The sequence below is a fragment of the Musca autumnalis genome, unplaced genomic scaffold, assembly GCF_047663935.1.
Source record: "Musca autumnalis isolate F117 unplaced genomic scaffold, ASM4766393v1 scaffold_2, whole genome shotgun sequence".
In the NCBI taxonomy this organism is placed as follows: domain Eukaryota; kingdom Metazoa; phylum Arthropoda; class Insecta; order Diptera; family Muscidae; genus Musca; species Musca autumnalis.
The window spans coordinates 144,400,970-144,422,265 of record NW_027411755.1 but is presented as its reverse complement, the minus strand read 5'-3'; the positions used below and the strand labels follow the sequence as shown (position 1 = coordinate 144,422,265).

General features: G+C 37.8%; 3 protein-coding genes across 4 annotated transcripts in view; 2 read left to right on the top strand and 1 right to left on the bottom strand.

Moving 5' to 3' along the window:
* LOC141394700 (zinc finger matrin-type protein 5) overlaps nucleotides 1-21,296 on the top strand; it is a 345,637-nt gene that overhangs the window by 283,309 nt on the left and 41,032 nt on the right. The gene's annotated exons all lie outside the window — the stretch shown is intronic.
* Nucleotides 7,724-13,044, top strand: LOC141394686 (probable ATP-dependent RNA helicase DDX23). Its single transcript, XM_073969465.1, has 2 exons — nucleotides 7,724-9,770; nucleotides 12,284-13,044. The coding sequence occupies exons 1-2, from the start codon at nucleotides 7,990-7,992 to the stop codon at nucleotides 12,945-12,947; spliced, it is 2,445 nt and encodes an 814-aa protein (XP_073825566.1). The 5' UTR covers nucleotides 7,724-7,989; the 3' UTR covers nucleotides 12,948-13,044.
* Atac2 (Ada2a-containing complex component 2) lies at nucleotides 13,015-19,880 on the bottom strand. 2 transcript variants are annotated; one of them, XM_073969464.1, is made up of 12 exons: nucleotides 19,657-19,875; nucleotides 19,352-19,578; nucleotides 19,235-19,288; nucleotides 19,069-19,166; nucleotides 18,793-18,955; nucleotides 18,209-18,736; nucleotides 17,460-18,062; nucleotides 13,959-14,202; nucleotides 13,743-13,895; nucleotides 13,541-13,676; nucleotides 13,284-13,465; nucleotides 13,015-13,226 (listed from the first exon to the last, which is right to left on the bottom strand). In XM_073969464.1, exons 1-12 carry the CDS (start codon nucleotides 19,735-19,737, stop codon nucleotides 13,053-13,055), a joined length of 2,643 nt encoding a protein of 880 aa, XP_073825565.1. In that variant the 5' UTR covers nucleotides 19,738-19,875; the 3' UTR covers nucleotides 13,015-13,052. The 2 variants fall into 2 exon arrangements, with proteins under 2 accessions (XP_073825565.1, XP_073825564.1); XM_073969463.1 differs by having other exon boundaries at nucleotides 19,352-19,880.

The following is a 21,296-nucleotide window of genomic DNA, read 5'->3' as shown; positions in this document are numbered from 1 at the left end:
GATGCTGGAAATGAAATCTGACAACAGTAAAATGATGGAGAAATTAGATGCTAAAATGGAAGAAAATTCCAGAAAGAGTGAAGAATATTCCAGAAAATTGGAGGAAAGATTTGCCAAATTCGACGACAAATTAGAGGAAAAGTTAGAAGAGAACTCTAGAAAAATCACCGAAAACTTAATGGCAGAGAATTCTAGGATGTTTGAAGAAAATTCAAGAAACTTAAAAGAGGAGTGGAAGAGAATTCTAGAAAAATTAACGAGAAACGATAGTGATTGAAAAGAGAGTAGAAAACGTGGAGGTACAAATGAAAGAGTTGGATAAAAAGATTTTGTCTGTTGACGAGAAATTTCTGGCTCAAGATGAGAAGATTCTGGGCATAGAAAAGAAAATGTCGGAACTGGAAATTAAAGGCGGTCCAGTGAGAGCTATCCATAACACGTTTAAAATTAAGCCTCCAGTGTTCGACGGCTCTACCTCTTTCAATGTGTTCAAATTACAGTTCGAGACAGTGGCTGCTAGAGATTCTTGGAACGACAACGAAAAGGCGGTATCACTCCTTATGGTATTGAAGGGTGATGCTGCTGACGTATTACAGAGTATTCCCGCCGCATCTAGGAACAACTATGGAGATCTACCGAATGGAACTGAGGGGAAGAGTCCAGAAGCCAAATGAGACCTTACAAGACTTTGCGGCTGGGCGATTGGCGCAGCTGGCATATCCAGGAGAGACACATCCGTTGGTGGACCGCATAAAGATTGAGACATTTGCTAGTGGTATTCGTGATCCAGAGATAAAATTTGCGACGTATGCGGCACCGATGGGAACATTTGCAGAAACCGTGTCATTTGCCCTGGCCCAAGAAACCGCGAAGATGCTGGTGAAACCTAAAGCTTACAACGTGCGGAGGCTGCAAGTTGAGGACAACAACTCCCAGACCGTTGTCGACCTGCTGAAGGATGCGTGATGCGTGTGAAACGAGGGGCTGCTAGAACGAAAAAGACTTGTTATAACTGTCGGGAAACTGGACACATGGCCCGAGAATGCAGATTGCGGCAAGCAAGGCCCAGATCCACCTCACCGCCTTCAAAAAGCGACGACCGACCGGTGGCCAAGAATCTGCAAATAGAGACATCAGGTGAATCAAATAAAGTGAATTCCGTCAATCACGAGGCGCCGCTGGCAGAGGATGAAAACGATGGTCCCACTATCTCTATAGCCATAGTCCAGCAGGAGAATCACAACTTAACGGTTAAAGGCTTTATCAATGGTGTATTGCGTACCTTGACATTGGACACCGGTGCAACAAAGTCCATTATTAGACCGGATTTGGTAAAAGGGAAGGTATTGCCGTTAAATGGAGTCAAATTGCGGACGGCCACCGGCGAGACTACAACGGTGCATGGAAAGGCCTACCAAAGACTGAGCATGGGTAGAAAATCGGTAAATTTCGATTTTATAGTGGCCGATATTGTGGACGAAGTTATACTTGGTGTAGACTTCATGATTGCCTTCGATATCAATCTGGACATAAAGCACCGTGTGATGACCTGGTCCAATGTGGAAATACCGATAAGTGTGGGCTACAACGAGAAAAGCAAACATCGCCCATCGAGATCGCTGTCGATGTCCGTACGCTGAAAGTGGAAGCCGCCGACAATTGGCCCGTAGGAAAGTGGAAAAATCTCGCAACGAGGAGGAAAAAGCGAAGATGTACGTCGAGGAAAGGTCCATGGAAAAGCGGCCGTACAGCAAGGAAGGACAAGTCTGATGAAGACCAGGTGGCACTTAGGAAGGTGACCACAAAGAAAGAAGGTATAACGTCACGATTCCTGGAGAGAAGGCAACGTCGTCCAGAAGAGCAACAGACCAAAGCTGACGCAGTAGAGGGTACATCTAAATCGGTTGTCACCACTACGGAACGAGAATTGCGTCTAGTAGAGAGGAACAGGCTTAAGCGGGAGGCAGTGTTACCAATGCCCATACCACCGAGAGGGAACTGTGCCTATTCGGGACGAACAGGCTTAAGCGGGAGGCAATGTTACGAATGTAACTGATAGGTTTAAGTTAATTTAGTTTAATTTCCGTTAATTTAAAAATTTGAATTGTAACGTAAAGTTTTTATTACGCAGTTACTTTATTTAAGCAACAACAACTACCATGTAGAACTCTCTTCATCATTCTAGTTCTTTACCTTTCATTAATGTGCTTTTATTTTGTTTTGCCATAGTCATGTAATTATTGTTTAGTTTGTCACTTTTTGATTTCTTGCATTTGTTTGTTGTTGTAATTACGTCATTACTGTGCTTGTCGTCCGCTTGTATTCCCCCATGTATGTATGTGAGTATGGTTGTTCGCTTAGTGCGAATGTGCGTCTGTGTGTTCGCTGCACAGATTCGAGGTGTTGCCATATGTGTTCTAGAGGACTCTAGAACAGGGAGACTTTGGGGTATAAATACAGGGGAACTGCCAATGACGAGTTGAGTTGTGTTTTAAGCGTTGAACTGAACAGATCGGTTAAATAAGAGCTGCGTGCTAACTAGAGACTTGCTGTGTGCTTTGTAATTAAAGTCGGTTCTGAATAAGTGTAATAAATGGTCTGTTCCTTTACTTTTAAAAATGGTAACAGTGGCAGAAAATGGTAAAAGTGGTAAACTGCTATCATATAAATTGTATGCTATTAAAAGTAAGGGAACACTTTACAGGTTAAAAATGGTAAGAAATGGTAACCTCAGGCACGTAAAGGAACAGAGCAAAAGTAAATAAAGCATTGTAGAAACGTAATCTAAAACGAACCCTGTTTTATTTGGTACAAATCGTATCGGGGAATAAAACAACGTCTACACGGAGATTAGTTAAATCTAATTCCGTAACAATATGTATTGAATGTGATTGAATATTTAATATGTTTTAATTGTTTTTGAACAGGGGTAATCCCAACAGGTGATGAGGTGAACAGGGGTAATCCCAACAGGTGAAGTGTTGTGGACGGTTGGAAACCATGGAAGGGGGGGCAGAATGTGGGAGTAGTTCATCATGGCTCCCTTATCGAGTCAGATTGTTTGTGTGTGTAATTGTAGTGTTTTCTGAAAAGTTAGAGTTCAAATTCGTGTTCGCCCTGTGGGCTAGAGATGTGGACGGGTTGAGGACCATAGATCCGAGACCGCTAGCAGCCGGAAGGTTCCTCTAGCGCAGCCTAACAGGGAGTCGTGACATTTTTTTTTTTTTTGATAACATAAAGGAAAAAATGTTATCGTAGTAAAAAGTAGTAGCTTCTTGCAAGTTCTGGAACAGAGCAAGAAATAAATAGAAATTTCACTGCTTTTCGGTTTTTGTATGTGAGAAAGTAAGTCCTTACTAGGCGTTTACACCAGACAGTTTGCTTCAAATACAACTCTATTTACTAACACATACATACAGTTGTAGGCTGTCTCCCAGCTGTCCATCATTTTTTCACAGACAGCAGGGTTAAGAAATTTTTTGACATTTCTGTGAAAAAGAAGTGAGATGATAATTTAAATGTGTTGAAAACAAAAGAATAAGTACAAAAACAAAATATGTTAACGGAAAACAAAAAGAAATCCATGATTTTCATTCATAATTTTACAACAGTTTTTGCAGTTGTCTGGACGCCTACGCCACAGAAGCAAGTTTTGGGTTTTTGACAATCAATACTAACTGTCCTGTCTTTTGTAAACGCAGGGTTAGTCACACGTACACATTTTTCGGAAAAGTAAAATGTATTTTTTACATTTTCTCTGTTCCAGAACCTGCAAGAAGCTACTATTTTTTACTACGATAGCATTTTTTTCCTTTATGTTATCGGAAAAAAATAGTAAAAAATTGTAGATTCTTGCAGTTCTGGAACATACCAAAAGTTATAAAATAAAAGCAATTTTTTATTCTCCTTTACATTTCGGTCAACTACTTGTGCAAAATGTCATTAAAAGCATTGACATTTCCACCATTTTCATCTATAAATTAGCTTTGTTCCTTTACTTTTTAATGGTAAGAGTGGTAAAAGAGGAAAGTGTCAAAATTGTTCAAAATTGCTCTCTCATGAACATTTTTACCAGAAAAGTAAAGGAACGGAAAAATGGTATATCCGGCAGCAATGTCAGAATAAAACATAAAAAATCAATTTTCGTCTTTTATTTCACAGTTTTCAATTTAGTGTTGTCAGTGTTCGACTTTTTCTTCGGTCAATCGTCAAACAAAAGTCGAAAAATCAGTTCTGCCATTTTCTACCTGCAGAAATTTTGCTGGTAGCCTGTGGTAGAAGAGAAAGCCATTTTCGCTCTCTCTCCCCTCTCACTCTCTTAAAAATTGCTTACAGTTTTGCCACTTTTCGGGGTTAAGGAACGCTTTGCAGATTAAAAATGGTAACAAGTGGTTAAAATGGTAACCTCAGGTAAGTAAAGGAACACAGCTATTAATGGTGATGACAACTTAACGATAATATCGATAGCAATCGATATTTTAAAATATTATATCGAAAATATCTAAAGTGGGGTTCAGACGATCAGTTTTGACTGACAGCTATGCTCAAATGATCGGTTGCTTGCCAGTGTGGTCGTTCATTTTTGTCAGTCATCAGGCAATAGAGCTGGCAAAAAATCGATGGCACTATCGATAAAATCGATTATTTTTTAAAAATTAAATATCGATAGATAGTTTTGCCTATCGATATTATCGGAACAGAAATCCCCAACCTAAAATTCATTAAATAAATAGAAATTTCGCTGCCTTTCGGTTTTGTTTGTGTGAGAAAGTAAGTCCGTAGTTACACGTACACATTTTTCGGAAAAGTAAAATTCATTTTTTTAATATTTTTATCAAATAAGAGCAATTGTTTGTTCTCCTTTACTTTTTTGTGAACTACTTGTGCAAAATGTCAAGAAAAGCATTGACATTTCCGCCATATTCATCTACAAATTAATGGTGTTGACAACTTAACGATAATATCGATAGCAATCGATATTTTAAAATATTATATCGAAAATATCTAATGTTGGGAATATCGATGGTTTGCCAGCTCTATCAGGCAACCACAAAATTTTTTGTGGATGTTGGACAGTCAGCTGTTGGTTGTTTGTTTGTTTGACCGTGTGATCGAAACAACGTCAGTCAAGGAATAAATTAGCAGAGTAAATATCAAATAAAAGTTAAAAAAGTCGTGTGTTTTTATTAATTTGATTGATTATTATTGCAAATAAGAGGTAAAAATAGCAGACAAAAATCTTTTCCTTCATTTTAATATCGGCCAAGCAAAAAAAAAAATGCAAACAAAACGACAAACATGGACAACGAAAATTAATTTTTAAAGGAATTTTTCGTTGCTACGAAATACAAAGATGCCTCTGGGACATAACCAGTCCAGAATATATGATGCGCGACATTAAAACAAAAGCATATGGAGAACTACTAAATGTTATGACGAAATACAAGAAGGATTGTTCTATTGACGACGTCAAGAAGAAAATAAACGTAATCCGCTCATCGTACAGAAGGGAATTGAGAAAAAATAAAGCAATCTGAATCTTCTGGAGCTGGAGTGGACAGCGTTTGGCTCAGAATGTTTTCGGGAGGCTATCCATTTTTTTTACCCATTTCCTTCTTCTTGTCACTTTATTTTCTTCCTCTAAAAGCGAAATGATCAAAAATGCACATCCAATCTTTTTTTCATCCATATTTATTAATAAAAGTTGTTATTTATATGATTTTATAGAATGAACACAGTAATTTTTCAACTTGACTGTTGATTTGCCATCCAACTTGAATGACTGTTTGGCCGCTACGAACAGCACAACAAAACTGAAGCAATCGATATTTGACCAAAAGCTGTCAGTCAAAACTGATCGTCTGAATCCCACTTATGCGGGGCATACACTGTACTGCCAAACTGTGATTGAATAGTGTGTGGCATTCCTTCAATCCATATTCCAAAAATGATGAATTTTCCTCCAAAACTCGATTTTCATTTCATTTCATTTCATTTATTATTCATACATTACAATGCCAGTAAGTCTTTCAGACCAAATTTAGCATTACATAGAATACAAAAATTCAGCATATGTACATGACCAAATATAACTCTTTAAGGAAAATTATTTAGATTATACTTATTATTGAGAAAAAAATTAAGATAAAAATATCAAAAATATATATATATATATATATATATATATATATATATATATATATATATATATATAAATGTAACATTGGAAAAACTTTGGCTCCCCAGCCAATAAGATATATATGAAAATAAAAATAAAAAAGACTCATAGTTAAAATGCTGACCCTAAAATTTAATTTCAAGAACCAGATTGACGTCGACGAAGGTACATTAAATAATTTCGTTTAAATGTACTAGGAGAACTGGCGAAACTACGTAGATTGAGAGGAAGATAATTCCACACCCTAGCCACTCTTACGACGAATGATCGATCACACATTACAGATATAAAACGAGGAAGCCGCACTTGTTGATTGCGTATATACCGAGAAAAAGAGCATTTCTCACAAAGCTTTTCAGGAGCTCCATTTTTTATAATTTTATAGAAAGAAGTCAAAACACGAGTATTAACATACGATTGAAAGGAGATACCCAAAAACTCCATGACATAGCTCGAAACATGATCACGATATCTCAATCCATAAACAAAACGAACTACCATATTAATAATACGCAAAATCCTATCTAAGCATGATTGACTCGTGCCAGATATAACTTCAATACCATAAGTAATAGTGGAGATCAATAAGGCATGCGCAAGCTGTTTCCTTACAAAAAGTGGCAGATAAAAGTTTGTACCACGAAGTTTACGCAATATAGATATCACTTTAGGAAATAAAGTATCAATGTGGGGACTAAAATCAAGTTTGTAGTCAACCCAAATACCCAAACACTTTATTTTATCAACAATTTCAACCACATTACCATTCATACTCATTGTAAACATATGGCTACTCTGCCGAACGGGACCAAATAGTAACGACTTTGTCTTGCTAACGTTAACTACAAAATTATTTTCCTGCATCCAAGAAGCAACTATATTTAAAGTTGAATTAATTGTTGGTGACAAGCTAATAGTATTAGCAGACTGAAAAAATAAATGGATATCATCAGCATATATAAATGGAAGACAGGTATTCATATCAACGGAAACATTGAAATCGTTAATGTACAAAATAAATAGCAGGGGGCCAAGAACTGAACCTTGTGGAACCCCACTACTAACACTACGTACTCTAGACTCAGACCCATTATAATCAACAAATTGAGAGCGACTATTTAAGTAAGAAAAAATAAGTCTGCAAGCAGTATTATTGAAGAAGAAATCCCTACTCAATTTTTGGATAAGGGTCGCATAGTCTACTCACAAATAATATTTGTTGTTTTCAAAAATTATTTGTTGGTTACTTGGAAAATAAACAAAATTCATCAGATTGAAAGGAGTTCATTTACAAAATCAAAACTATTTTGATTTCAATCCTGCCAAAACTACTCCCAAATACATTGACAAAAACTTCAAAATTTACTAATACTATTACAAATGCTGTCGTGCATGCCCATAGTGTATGCCCCGCATTAATGTTTTGAATATCGATGGTTTGTCAGCTCTAGTAGTATTGGTCTGTTCCAGTACTGCAAAAATCTACTAATTTTTACTATTTTTTTTTTTCGATAACATAAAGGAAAAAATTGTTATCGTAGTAAAAAGTTGTAGCTTCTTGCAGGTACTGGAACAGGCATTATATCGAAAATATCTAAAGTTGGGAATATCGATGGTTTGCCAGCTCTATTGTGCGTAATTAAAATTTATCGATTTCAATAAATTGATAGTCGGTCTAAAAAACATTGTTTTTGTACTAAAAACGTTTGTGAAATCAGAGCAGTAGAGCAGTAGCAGCATCAGCAGAGACCAAGTTTACAACAATTGAATTTTCAATTGTTTTTTATTAAAAATAAATATTAAAAAAAATTATGGGAGGCGGTGATAGAAAACATCGTTCCCGTTCTCGTGAGAGGGATCGGTCGCGGGAAAGGGATCGATCTCGAGATAGGGAACGTGAGCGTACAAGAGATTCTCGCAGAGCAGCACGTCATTCCAGATCTCGTTCCAAGGAACGTTATACTAGTAGCAGAGGTGGCGGTGGAGGCAGGTCGCCTGAAAGAGGTTCAAATCGCGATAGAAACCGTGATCGATCAAAGTCTCGAGACCGTCAACGAGACTACGAATCATCACGCAGCCATGACAAAAGGCGCGATGAGAGCAGAAGTGAGAAGTCGTCCAAAGATGTTATTATAATAGACGATGAAGAAATGGCAGCTGAGGAGCAGAAGAAGGACAAACCAAAAAAGGTGGAACCGCTGTCCTTGGAAGAGTTGTTGGAAAAAAAGAAGAAGGAAGAAGAGGCTCGCAGCAAACCAGTGTTCTTAACCAAAGAACAACGAGCCGCCGAGGCTTTAAAACGTCGACAAGAAGAAGTTGCAGCAATGCGTGCAGGACAAGCTAGTGGAAGTAGCATTCCAGGTTTTGCCAGCACCTCTTCCTCCAGCAGCACAGTTGATAATAGTTTCAGCATATCTGCTCGTCGTGTAGATAGAAACGAACGAGGTTCCGGCCGAGAAAGGGAAAAGGAACGTGACAAAGAACGTGAGTCACGAAGAGCAGATGATCTGTCACAAAAAGACAAAGAAAAAGAGTTGGAGGCCATAAGAGAACGTTATTTGGGCATTGTGAAGAAAAAGCGAAGGGTGAGGCGATTGAATGACCGTAAATTTGTTTTTGATTGGGATGCTGCTGAAGACACATCCGTTGATTACAATAATCTCTATAAAGAACGACACCATGTGCAGTTTTACGGTCGTGGCAATGTAGCCGGTATTGATATTAAGGAACAGAAGAGAACACAAAGTCAGTTTTATGGTGACCTCTTGGAAAAACGTCGTACGGAAGCGGAAAAAGAACAGGAAAAAGTACGTCTCATTAAAGTTAAGCGTAAAGAAGAAAAACAGAAATGGGATGATCGTCATTGGTCTGAAAAGGATATTGATGAAATGACCGAACGTGATTGGCGTATCTTCCGTGAAGATTATAATATAACAATTAAAGGCGGTAAAATACCCAATCCCATTAGAAGTTGGAAAGAGTCGGGCTTCCCTAAGGAACTTTTGGAAATTATCGATACCGTTGGCTACAAAGAACCAACACCTATTCAAAGGCAAGCCATTCCTATCGGTTTGCAAAATCGAGATATTATTGGTGTTGCTGAAACTGGTTCGGGTAAGACGTTAGCCTTTCTTATACCGCTGTTGGCGTGGATTCAATCGCTGCCCAAAATTGAACGTCTCGAAGATGCCGATCAGGGACCTTATGCCATCATTATGGCGCCCACACGTGAATTGGCACAACAAATCGAAGAAGAAACAGTAAAATTTGGTCAACCATTGGGTATAAGAACGGTCGTTGTTGTCGGTGGTCTATCACGTGAAGAGCAAGGTTTTCGTTTGCGTATGGGTTGCGAAATTGTTATTGCCACGCCGGGTCGTCTTATTGATGTTTTGGAAAATCGCTATTTGGTATTGAACCAGTGTACTTACATTGTATTGGATGAAGCTGATCGTATGATTGATATGGGTTTTGAACCTGATGTACAGAAAATTTTGGAATATATGCCGGTAACAAATCTAAAACCAGATTCTGAAGAAGCCGAGGATGCCAGCAAACTGATGGAAAACTTCTATTCGAAAAAGAAATACAGGTACATATGTGCAAAAATAAGTTGTTTTTTTTATACTTATAGAAATCATCATTGAATACACAGATCAAGCTATAGCAGCTTTTTGTAATATTGGAGTCAATTTCAATTTCAAGACAACCGTATGTTTCAAAACATCCTTTGTGGTTGTCGTTGTAACAGTGGTTTTTTATTATACCCAGCAAAATGTTCGATGCCAAGGATGCTATTGAATCATGGGTGCAAGTGATCTGGTATGTCATCTTTTTAGCATTTTCACTCATGAATTTTATATGAGCGTGACCACCATAAGATGACATTCATTTTCGGATCTTAAGATGACTTTCATTGTCGGATCCTAAGCATGTCATTTTGACCAATGCTTTGACATGTCATTTTCACCAACCCTTTGGCATGACATTTTCATGTCTTGTTTGGAAAATGGAAAATTCTGTATTGAAATATGATTTTCATGACAAACCAAACTCTTTATTAATTCAAACTAATTCATGAAATAACTAGAACTAATTTATCAGCATAAAGTTTACACCCAAAATTTCAATTTAATCATCGCCGCTTTAGTTTTGATGTCGCTACTTTTAGGGATGTACAAATCGACTTGTTTTTTTATAGTGATCTGTACAAATGATTCAAATGCTGATGAAAAGATCGGATCTTTCACGAATTCCTTTGCATGGGTTTAAATGCTAATGAAAAGATCGGATCTTTCACGACTTGCTTTGACATATGTTTGTATATTCGTTCTTCTGCTTAATCTGCACAAAATGTCCTTTGTGGACACAATTTGTTCTTTCAGTTCCACATTATTGCCGGTATTCAGATCGACCAACGTTGGCTTCATGGAAGGTTTCATTTGTTCTGTGTCCTCAATTTTGGACTGAGCATAGTTGCTTGAAGAAGAACCGATTGTTTCTACTGCGCTTGTAACTGTGGTCACCTTAGAGCAGGGTCGCCCATCTGTATACTGCGGGCGCCCACTGAGTTGTTTTGCTTTTGCCATTCTCCCTCATTCACAGTGTACGTGAGCAATACACGACTGGCAAACATCATGTGGTTGTTGTTTTTTCACATATACATAAACACTTGCTTCAGTTTGATGGTATTCTGTTGGGCGACGCTGCCTTAGAGAATCCGCTATGAGTTAGTCTAGACGTAGGTTCACCCGGGATACTGCGGCCCTTGAAATGATTGGTATTTCTGGTTTTAATCTCTCACCGAAAGAAGACATCAAGGGAGAGAAAGAGATAGTTCGGGACTTAGTGGTTAATTGAGATTGTTTCATTTCGAACTTTTCAACTGACTTTTGGTTCACCTGTATTAGTTTCCCCTCTGTTTCGGTTAGTGAAGAGGGTTTACTACCTACAAACTTCTTTATAAATGGAAGGGCGTTACATATCCCCTTCTTATTTTTGCTCCTTCTATGCGGAAGCGATTATAGGCCGTGTGAGGGCTCTTGGATATATTATCCGCTAACCTTCATGCTTTGACCTCATATTGCCTAGGGAATCCGGGCCGATCGATTTTGGCGGACGAAAGATTTTTCTCCAGGAGTGGATGACTATTGAATGTGTGGATGAAGTGTGGTAGAATTGTGTGAGGATATTAGAGATAAATTGGAATAGTGTTGAGTTAGATCGGGAACTGTAGGAAGTTCGCCACTTCTATTGGTCTTAACCACAGAACTACGGAGCGATGTCCTCCTGTAAGTAGTACAGAACATGGAAATAGATTTTTATTATCGTGCTTGTCCCTGTCTGCACTGAAGCCAGATATCTTCAACGCCTGAAATAATTCTCGCCAGGTAGGTCTTGAGGATCGTTGACCAACCTGATTAAAGCTGTGCTAATATTGTTCTGGTTCCACTAGACAAGGATCTTTCGACATCTGCAACCTCTTGAGGTTGACAATAAAACATGATGAGAATCGGCCGATGTCCGATGTTATTACATCCTGGATATCGTGGCTGACACCATTGGTGTCCGCTTGTGACCACTGGTTTTATGAACTTAACTGGCTCTGGTGTAGTCAAAGCATTGGTGACTACATAGAGCCAAAGATTTAAATTCGTTTGATAGTTAGCGAAAGTTTCTCGACGTGAGGATGCTGCGTTTCGAAGCACCTCACGAAGCAAAACTTCAAACTATTCCCCGGAATTCCACTTTTCAGATTTCTCCTAGTGATTTATCCACAAATTTGGAGGAATAACTTGCAGCTCTTTTATAGCCGTGTTTGTCCTTTCCCTTTCGGACCTTTCTACACTTGGGGAATGGGGAAAGTGATCCATATTTTCATCCACAGCCTCATCCACCAAACCGACCTGCCTGAGAGGGACAGGTCTATCGGCACCGATCGACGTTCCATCCTCTGAGTGTGTTGCTCCCTGATCACCTGGGTTAGGGCTCCCCAGAGAAAGTGAGAAGAACTCGGATTACTTATTTCTAGGGTCTCTAAAAGTACATAAAACTTTTATTATAACCTCTAAAAATATTAATATTTGCCTTCTCCCTATTTTCCAGACAAACTGTGATGTTTACAGCCACTATGCCACCGGCTGTTGAACGCTTGGCCCGCTCCTATTTGAGACGTCCTGCCACCGTGTATATTGGTTCTGTTGGTAAACCAACCGAACGTACCGAACAAATTGTGTACATGATGGGAGAAAATGATAAACGCAAGAAACTTATTGAAATTCTTAAACGTGGTGTTGATCCACCTGTCATTATCTTCGTTAATCAAAAGAAAGGTGCCGATGTTTTGGCCAAAGGCTTGGAAAAATTGGGTTACAACGCATGTACACTTCATGGTGGCAAAGGACAAGAACAACGTGAATATGCTTTGGCTTCTCTGAAATCGGGTAGCAAAGATATATTGGTGGCCACCGATGTTGCTGGCAGAGGTATTGATATTAAAGATGTATCATTGGTTATTAATTATGATATGGCCAAAACAATTGAGGATTATACACATCGTATTGGTCGTACGGGCAGAGCAGGCAAAAATGGTATTGCCATATCGTTTGTTACGAAAGATGACAGTGCTCTTTTCTATGATCTGAAGCAGGTGGTAATGGCTAGTCCAGTTTCAGTATGTCCACCAGAGTTAATGAATCATCCGGATGCCCAACACAAACCGGGAACAGTGGTTACCAAAAAGCGAAGAGAAGAAAAAATATTTGCCTAAAGAAGGGAAAATTTTGTCAATATGTTTTCAAATCAAATTATCAATAAAAATAACAATATACACAACATTTAGAGGTTGTTTTATAAACAAACAAAAACATTTCTATTATCTTATTAATCTTAAAAATAAGGCATGACGACTGTCTTTCGACTCAAATGGTAAGTATTTATCATAGAAATTCAAAACAACTTCTTCCATTTTAAAACCAAATTTTTGATAAAGCACCACGGCCGGATTTGTGGCAGATACATGGAGAGTTATATCTTTTGTCATACATGTCTGAAAAGAAACCCAGAATTTAATAAAACAACAAGCAATAGTGTTCTAAAAGCTTACCTGTATTAAATGATATAACATAAATGTCCCAATGCCACTACGCCGCCATCCGGGTCTAACAGCCATAAATGATATATAAGCCTCATTGAAACCCACATCAGGTACCAGAAAACCACAACCCACAACAAGTTTCTTGTACAGAGCTACTACACTATAATCGGGATAACTTAAGCACTCGGACACTAGGAAGAAAAGAAGTTAAATTATAAAATGTATCCACTGATTTTTTTTTTTTTTTTGAGAAAGTAGAGCCTTACTATCAATCCCAGGCCAGAATTCAGTTTGTAATAATGAATTTACGGCTGCTATGTGATTGGGCCGCACATAACAAAAGTCTATGGGGGCGCGTGATGGATAATTGTGATTGACCTTATATTGTAATTCACACATAAGCTGTTACAAAAAAAGAAAAGATATTGTAAAATTAACATGAGGTAAATGACAACAAACTATTCTCACCTTTAAAAATGGCGGAAAATATTTACTATTACGAAATATATAAGGATGTAAAATCCTTTGTGTGTAGGGAGATTCAAAGAATTCACATTCAAAGGACCCAGCAATACGTGCATGAAATGAACGTTTCTGCTCTTTTGAAGACAATGTAATTAACTGTAAGATATATATTTTTTTGAATTAGTTTTAACGTTTTCAAATATTTGATTTAAAACTTACCTGATACCGATCAATATGCCTTGTTTTATCATTTTGTACCTTGGCCAAATGTCTACCATTAACATAATCGTCTAAATTAAACAATGGCTTGCCATGGGCTCTTTTCCATTCTCGTATACATAGTTTACGATAAAATCTCCGCACAAACGATGGTATACGAATTTCACATTTATCCTCTAGAGAAAATATGTGACGTAATTTTCTCAACAATTCCTTTTCTTCATATTCGCTCATGCGACTTAAACTGAAATTCCAAAAAAGATGGGGTATAATTTATTTCGCTTTAAGATATTTTTAAAAAGAAAATATTCAGACCAATTATGAATATAACCTCCCCTTTAAGTTCAATCTTCAGAAAGACAAAATTCACGGGGAGTTTACATTCATAACCACCCTGATTAGTTTTTTGAGATTTTATAACCAAAAATAGGAGGGAGTTTAAAAGTGGATTTGCGCCTTTAGAATAGATATGGCAGGATTATATCAGACCATATTACAAGGCAATTCAAGGCCTTCTGTGTGTAATTTGCACCAAGAATTCCGCGGAACCTATCAACTTCCTGAGGAATCTCAGGAAAAAAGTGATTTGTACAGGCCCGAGAAGGTATATTATGCACAAAATCAACTTCAAAGATTTCTAGGATCTCAAGATTTGCAATCTGACACTTTGGTTTCATAAAGTATAAAACCTAAAAACGTAAAGAAATAAGCAAGCCATACGGAGCTATACAAAAAGTCTGATCTTAAATAACTTCATGTAACCTTAAAAAAATATTTTTTTTTCTTAAAAGTATATCTCAGACACCCAGAGACATTCGCCAAAAAAAGAACTGCAAGAATCTACTAATTTTTACTATTTTTCCGATAACATAAGGAAAAAATTTTATCGTATTAAAAATAGTAGCTTCTTGCATATTCTGGAACTACCTTGTTATTGATCAATCTGGCCGGTTATCTCATGGCGTAGAACTTCGTCCCTCCTCTCGCTGTGCAAATCAGAAATCAGAACCGCTGTGGGGGTAATAACCGGTCACTGCGGAATAAGATCCATGACTTGCAAGTGGGATGGCAACAACATTGAGTACTGTAGGTTATGTGAGGATGAGGAGGAAACGGAGACAATCGAGCACCTTCTATGCAGATGTCCTAGACTGATGGTCAAAAGACATAGACTATTTGGTGAATATGTGATTGAATCTCTTTCCTACTTCGCCTCTATTGACCCCACAGTGTTGGTGGTTTACTGCAAGAGCCTTAAGATGCTCTGGGACAGGCCAACACAGACCTAAAACCATTAGTAACTAAATCGTAGTTAGCTACTAAATCATCTTCCCTCTTTAAATAACCTGACTTCTCCAATACAGTTACTAATCATTCTAATTATTCTAATTATTCTTACTCTTCTCTCTCTCTTCCGCTTCCCTTCCTGTCCAACCTTTCCAACCTAATCACTTTCCTCCCACACAGCACATCACAACAACAGACACATAGCTTCATCCACGGGTACACAGCACCACACAGCTCTATCCACAACAGGCACCTCATCACTTGTCCTTCACATCACCAATACCTTCACATACACTATCATCATATAAGTAGCCACATATCATCATCTACATATATATAACGCATCTCCTTGTCATCACCTGAATGCACAAAATCACCATATAACCATCAGCTACACATCACCACCATCTAGGCACCCCATCACTTGTCCTCAACACCACCTTTACTTTCACATCAGTTACACATCATCACCACCTACAACTCAACCAATATCAACACACACAGCCATATCCAGCATCTACAATCAAATAGCCCAAACCACACATCACACATCAATACAACATCTTCCACCTCTACAACACACATAATTTAATAGTTTGGATGATCACAATGGACCTCAAGGTCTCCGAGTGGAGTAGCTGTCAACATGGCAGCTGCGCATCCTGAACCTAACCTAACCTAACCTGTTATTGATCCTGATCAATTGACACTATCTCATCGAGATGGATGAAGGTTCCCTGACGATGTACTTCCTGAGGTAGTGCATCGACCTATAGTACGCCCTTCTCTCCTTTGCCAATCAACTACAGAACTAGTTGAGGCGTTGGGAACGTTATTGGCCAGTAGCATTTTACTTCGGAAAGTTAGTTCTACCGGCTTCGCCCAGAGGACTGTCATTCTGTACATTCGACGATCTTGGTTTCAAAGGATTAGCAGTTTCCACTGAGGTCGAGGTCAGTTTATTGACGACTGCAGTTGCTGGAACGATTGTGGTATGGAGTTCGTCATCGAATAAACTGTCCTTAACCCCAGTAGAGGCACTACACGGACTGAAACTCAGGGCCACCGGCTGTTCCAGAAGGACTAACAACTTTTTGCTTTGAAGTGAAGTTGAGCCAATGGGGGAATACTCCACTCAAACAATCGAAAATGAGATTGAACTTCAACAAAAAACAAAACAAACAAAAAACAGCCGAGGCACGGGCGAATTGGAGCTTTGTTAAAAACAAAAAAACAAAATTCCAATAAACAACCTCACAGGCAACTGTGTTGGTGTTCTTTTCAACTCACAGAATTCGAAGAATTCTTAGTTGATACGTGCTGACATGTTGCAAAATATTTTGATTTTGGTGTTTCTTTGGAAAAGCCGAAAAGTGAGTGTGATTCTCATTCATATGGGAATACTAGACACTTAAAGAGTTCGGTTTTTCGCAAAAAAAGGCATCATTTCAAAAACTGAGAAGCCAATTGATAATTCCCTTCGCCGGGATGAAATCATGATATTGGTAGCGATCAGTAAAATTTTGCAACACTGTCAGTTCGTTTTGAAAAACATTACTCTCTGTAGTAGAGGGTAATAAATGAAGTTGAGCCAATGGGGGAATACTCCACTCAAACAATCGAAAATTTGTTCAAAATAGGTACGTGCACCTTGCGGAGGTAAGCTTGTGAGACAGCCCTTAATAGTGGTACCCATCCGGATTTGCACCCTGGGCGGTGGCGGTTTCTTACTTTCGAGTATGGTTTTCTTTTTAATTAGACTCTCCTCCCAACGAGTGGATATATTAATATAACAAACCATTGGAATCTTTAAGTCAAAATTCAAAAGTTGTTGTTGTAGCAGCATAGAAACCTACGAAAAAGCATAGGTTTAATGCTGGGTTGGCAGCCGCTGGCCGAAACACTATGATGTTCCGGGTCAATCCGGTACGAAAGAACCCGCTGCCGTGGGATTCAAAAGTGATCTATTTTTATGAGTTCTTCCAAAATCACTTTACCTAATTGAAAATGTTACTATGACGAAACCAGTCACTCTGAATCAGTCGTAGTGTAGTTTTCAAATAAACTCCTGTTCATGCAAAATAATTGGTGGGTATAATAAGTTAAGTCGATAAAATCTTCCCCCAATATACCCTTTTAAATTCAAAAGTGTTAGACATGAAAAAAGTTGAAGTAATCAACTTTTGAATAATATACAAAAAATTGATTACTTACTCTACATTACATTGTTGTGTTTCAGTGGAACTGTCTGCGGCCAGTCGCTCGTCTTCATCAGAATCTCCAGTATGCCTTTCCACCAGCCATGGCCACTGACGCCTTGGTTGTTTTGTAAATAAGCTAGGTTTGCAGTCTTTTAATAATGATTGTATATCTTCATCTTTACATTTGTCTTCATCATCGTCATCCTCCTCGTCCTCCTCCACGTCATCTTCATGTTGATCAACAGTTCTAGAACGCGTTCGTTTAGCTTCATTGTCATTTAATTCTGTATCAGATTTTAATTCTTGTTTTATTATTTTTCCAATTTTAATAGGACTTAGGGGTTTATTTCCACTACCATCGTTTAATAACTGCTGGAAATTTGTAACTTGTACAATACGTGGTTGATATTCTTCATTTTCGTCATCATCGGATTCATCCTCTTCATCTTCTTGCTGAGTTGTTGTCAGAGGTTGATGTTGTTGTGGTGTCTGTTCAGATGTTTCAGAGTATGTTACACTTGGTACCATACTAGATGAATTAGTGTTTTCTGTTTCCAGATTAGGTGCTTCAATGGATACAGTTTGATAGCTAAGTGAATCTGGAATATCAGAATGGCTGAAGGAAAGCGATTATTAGAAAGTGGTAATGTGGGAGAAGGGGGAAGTTTGATACATGGATTCTACAAATTTCACTAGATTACATTCGTAATACATAACTGTTGTTCCATTTCCAGAAAATTCAAATTAAACTGTTTTACTTACATTGGAATATCCACAGCAGCATCACTAATATTTTTTCCAAAACTAATTCCAGTATTTTCTGTGTAAATATTTGGTGTACTGATGGTATCTGTTTCAGCTTGAGTAAATTGATTGTTTGTAAAGAAACTATTAAGCTTATCGTTAAGCATAAGTTGAGCATTAAAATCACTATACAAATGGCCATTTAAATCCATTGGTGCCGATTTAATCGGCGCTGGAATACTTTCAAGAAAATTAGCATTATCTGAACTTGCTTCCAACATTGGTATCATATCATTTTTTCCTGCACACTCTACCAATGGTTCGGGAGCAATATTGGGTAGACTATTAAACATATTCAAATCATCACTAGCCAAACTTTCCGCCAAGAAATCCATTAAACTTGACTGCACTGTATTCAATGGCATTGTGGGATCTTCAAGTGGTAATATGTTGTTGTTAGTTTGTGTGTTTATTTTATTCAGTAAGTGATCATCTTCTAAAACATCTAACTGCTTGGCAACTTTTGGTTTACGTCCCATGTAGGGCCTGAAAGAGTTGAATTTTTAGAAAGTTTTATAGAATCTCACACCCAGAGAACTTACATCATACGACTACATGTGTATTTTGCTATTAGCTCATCATCGGAGTCGGCATTCTTAATGCGTTTTGAATCCTGCTCATTATTTGAAGTATCACTACCATAATCGTCTTCTTTTTGGCGCTTATCATTGCGAATTTGTTGACGCTCCAAACACTGTTGCTCATCTGAAACAAAAAACACAAGTAAGCAAAATGATACACGTGGGAGGCTCTTAAAAGGACCACCTAGACTTCCAAAACAATTGCTAAAATTAATTGATTTTTTGTGCTTAACTTACATATACTGAATATATACTTTGGAGTTTTGTTGTCAAGTGTCAGCTTCCACCAACCGGTTTCTTCAAAAAGTGCCTGGCCTGAAGTAAAGTACTTGGGACTACAAAAAACAAGTGAAACATACTTTATTTCAAAAGGAAATCGATCGCAGCATCCTTAATCACTCACCTGTTATGAGACAATGCCCCCGATATTGAGCCCGTCCATTTTTTACGTCTTTTTCTAAAAAAAGAAACAAATAATTATTTATAGCTGAAAAAAACAGTCTTATTATACTCTACCCACATTGTTGGATCAAACAAAAAATCCCAATTCTTATCTATAAAATTTACAATGTGTGTTCTCCAATGGAAATACCCATGACGACTCAAACCCTTCGATTTAATAGATAGATTATACAAAGTCAACGTTATGACCAACAACCACGGCATGCGTTGCCTCACATATTTCTCAAACGTTCCATTGATGACTTCACTGGATGTTGATGGTCCTTCATAGTGTGATTGAACACACTTGGCACAAGTAAAATCAAAAAAGACATCACCCATTAAATCACCCGGTCTTGAACGTCTCAAGCATTTAAAATGTACATCACCACCACATTCGCCGCAATGTAAATAATTATCATCGCTTATGTTCAATGAACAATAAGAGCATTGCAACGTTGTCATTTGTTTTAATTTAATATTTTTCGTAAATATTTACATCAAATCAAAAGGAATAAATATTTACGAATATTTAGACAAACACAAACACGCCGTCAACTATTTTGTTTATTTTCTGTGTTTAGTGATGATACACGTTCGATTACAGTAATCGATAATAACTTGTTGCAAATGCAAACGATTAGTGCCACGGCGACACATCAATTTTAAGCTCTGATCCTTTACGTGCAAGAATCTTCAAATTTTACAACTTTTTTACTCGAAAAGCGTTCCTTTACTTCAGACACGATACAATTCAAATGGAAGCAGATTACAACTTTTGCTACTTTTGCCGGTTTTACCACTTTCAAAAGTAAAGGAACAGACCATTAATTATCAATTAAGCACAATTGCTCTGTTCCAGAACATGTAATGCCATGTTCATACCAGCATTTGTATCACGTTGTTCGCTCTCACAATTATGTACATGAATTAACCCGTTCATACGACATGGTACACAATTCATAGCAACATGATTTATTTTTAATTTTCTCGTTTATGCATGTTCATACCAGCATTTGAATAACGTCGTTCGTTCTCATAATTACGTACACGAATTAACCCGTTCATACGACATGGTACACAATTCATAGCAACATGATTCATATTTTCATACATTTTGTTTACTGATTTTAAAGAAAGTTTCAGCCAAAAGACGAGTAAATATAATTGATATGAACTGAAAAAATATTTGTCCTTTTTACAGATATCTATTCAATATTAAATTTTATTATCTTCATTCATGTTTTCTATTTTTTCTCACAATTTTGATGTTTTCAGTATATTTTCAAATTTTTCTATTTTAAAAATAAACGAGAGAGACCTGCCAAAATAACTTTTTGGTATACAGACTTTCCGGCAGGCATTTGATTTTTGTTTCTAAATTTGTACGCGAATTTGAAACGATGGACAAGAAATGCAAGTGCAATGAAAGAGAAGACACAATTTCCTATGATTTGAACATATACCAGTCGTTAAACCGTTTACTTTTCATTCATATTTTGCAATTTTTCTATAAATGTTTGGGTTTTTAATAAATTTTTAAATTTTGTATTTTTCCTGTCATAACCCACGGGAGTTGCCAATCTTCTACTGGGCGCGTCTTCCCGGGTGGCGGATGGGAAGGGGGTTTCTGAGACATGCGGGGTCAGCAACGCCCGAGGGAAACTGAAGGTGTTTTTCTGTCTCCACATATCTCAGAAACCCTGGGGGTTTGTTTTTCTTTCAAACCCCCCGTGGACCAAAATTGGATCGGGGTAGTTCCCTTAAATAAATCAACTAAGATGGGTAAAAGACATAAAAAGACATAAAAAGCGATTGTGATCCGGCTGTCTCAGGTGTGGATGCCTTGGCACCTACAGCCGTAACTGCTACAAGTGCAGAATATACAACCCGAAATATTGTTGACGGACCGGTTTTTCAAAAGGATAATGCTTTAGCCAAAACTGGTGTTAATCAGTCCACGGCTGACAGGACCGAAGTTTTGGGCGGGGACGACCTACATCTCAAAGTGATTGGGGACAGTC

Bases quoted from the DNA above. Each gene is read 5' to 3' on its own strand.
- Atac2 (XM_073969463.1), bottom strand. From the start codon at position 19,737: ATGACAACGTTGCAATGCTCTTATTGTTCATTGAACATAAGCGATGAT. The intron at 14,203-17,459 runs GTAAGTAATCAA...TTGGAATTTCAG, and splicing joins ACACAACAATGTAATGTAGA to TTTAAGTCGCATGAGCGAAT. The intron at 13,896-13,958 runs GTAAGTTTTAAA...TATATCTTACAG, and splicing joins GGCATATTGATCGGTATCAG to TTAATTACATTGTCTTCAAA.
- LOC141394686 (XM_073969465.1), top strand. From the start codon at position 7,990: ATGGGAGGCGGTGATAGAAAACATCGTTCCCGTTCTCGTGAGAGGGAT. The intron at 9,771-12,283 runs GTACATATGTGC...CCTATTTTCCAG, and splicing joins TATTCGAAAAAGAAATACAG to ACAAACTGTGATGTTTACAG.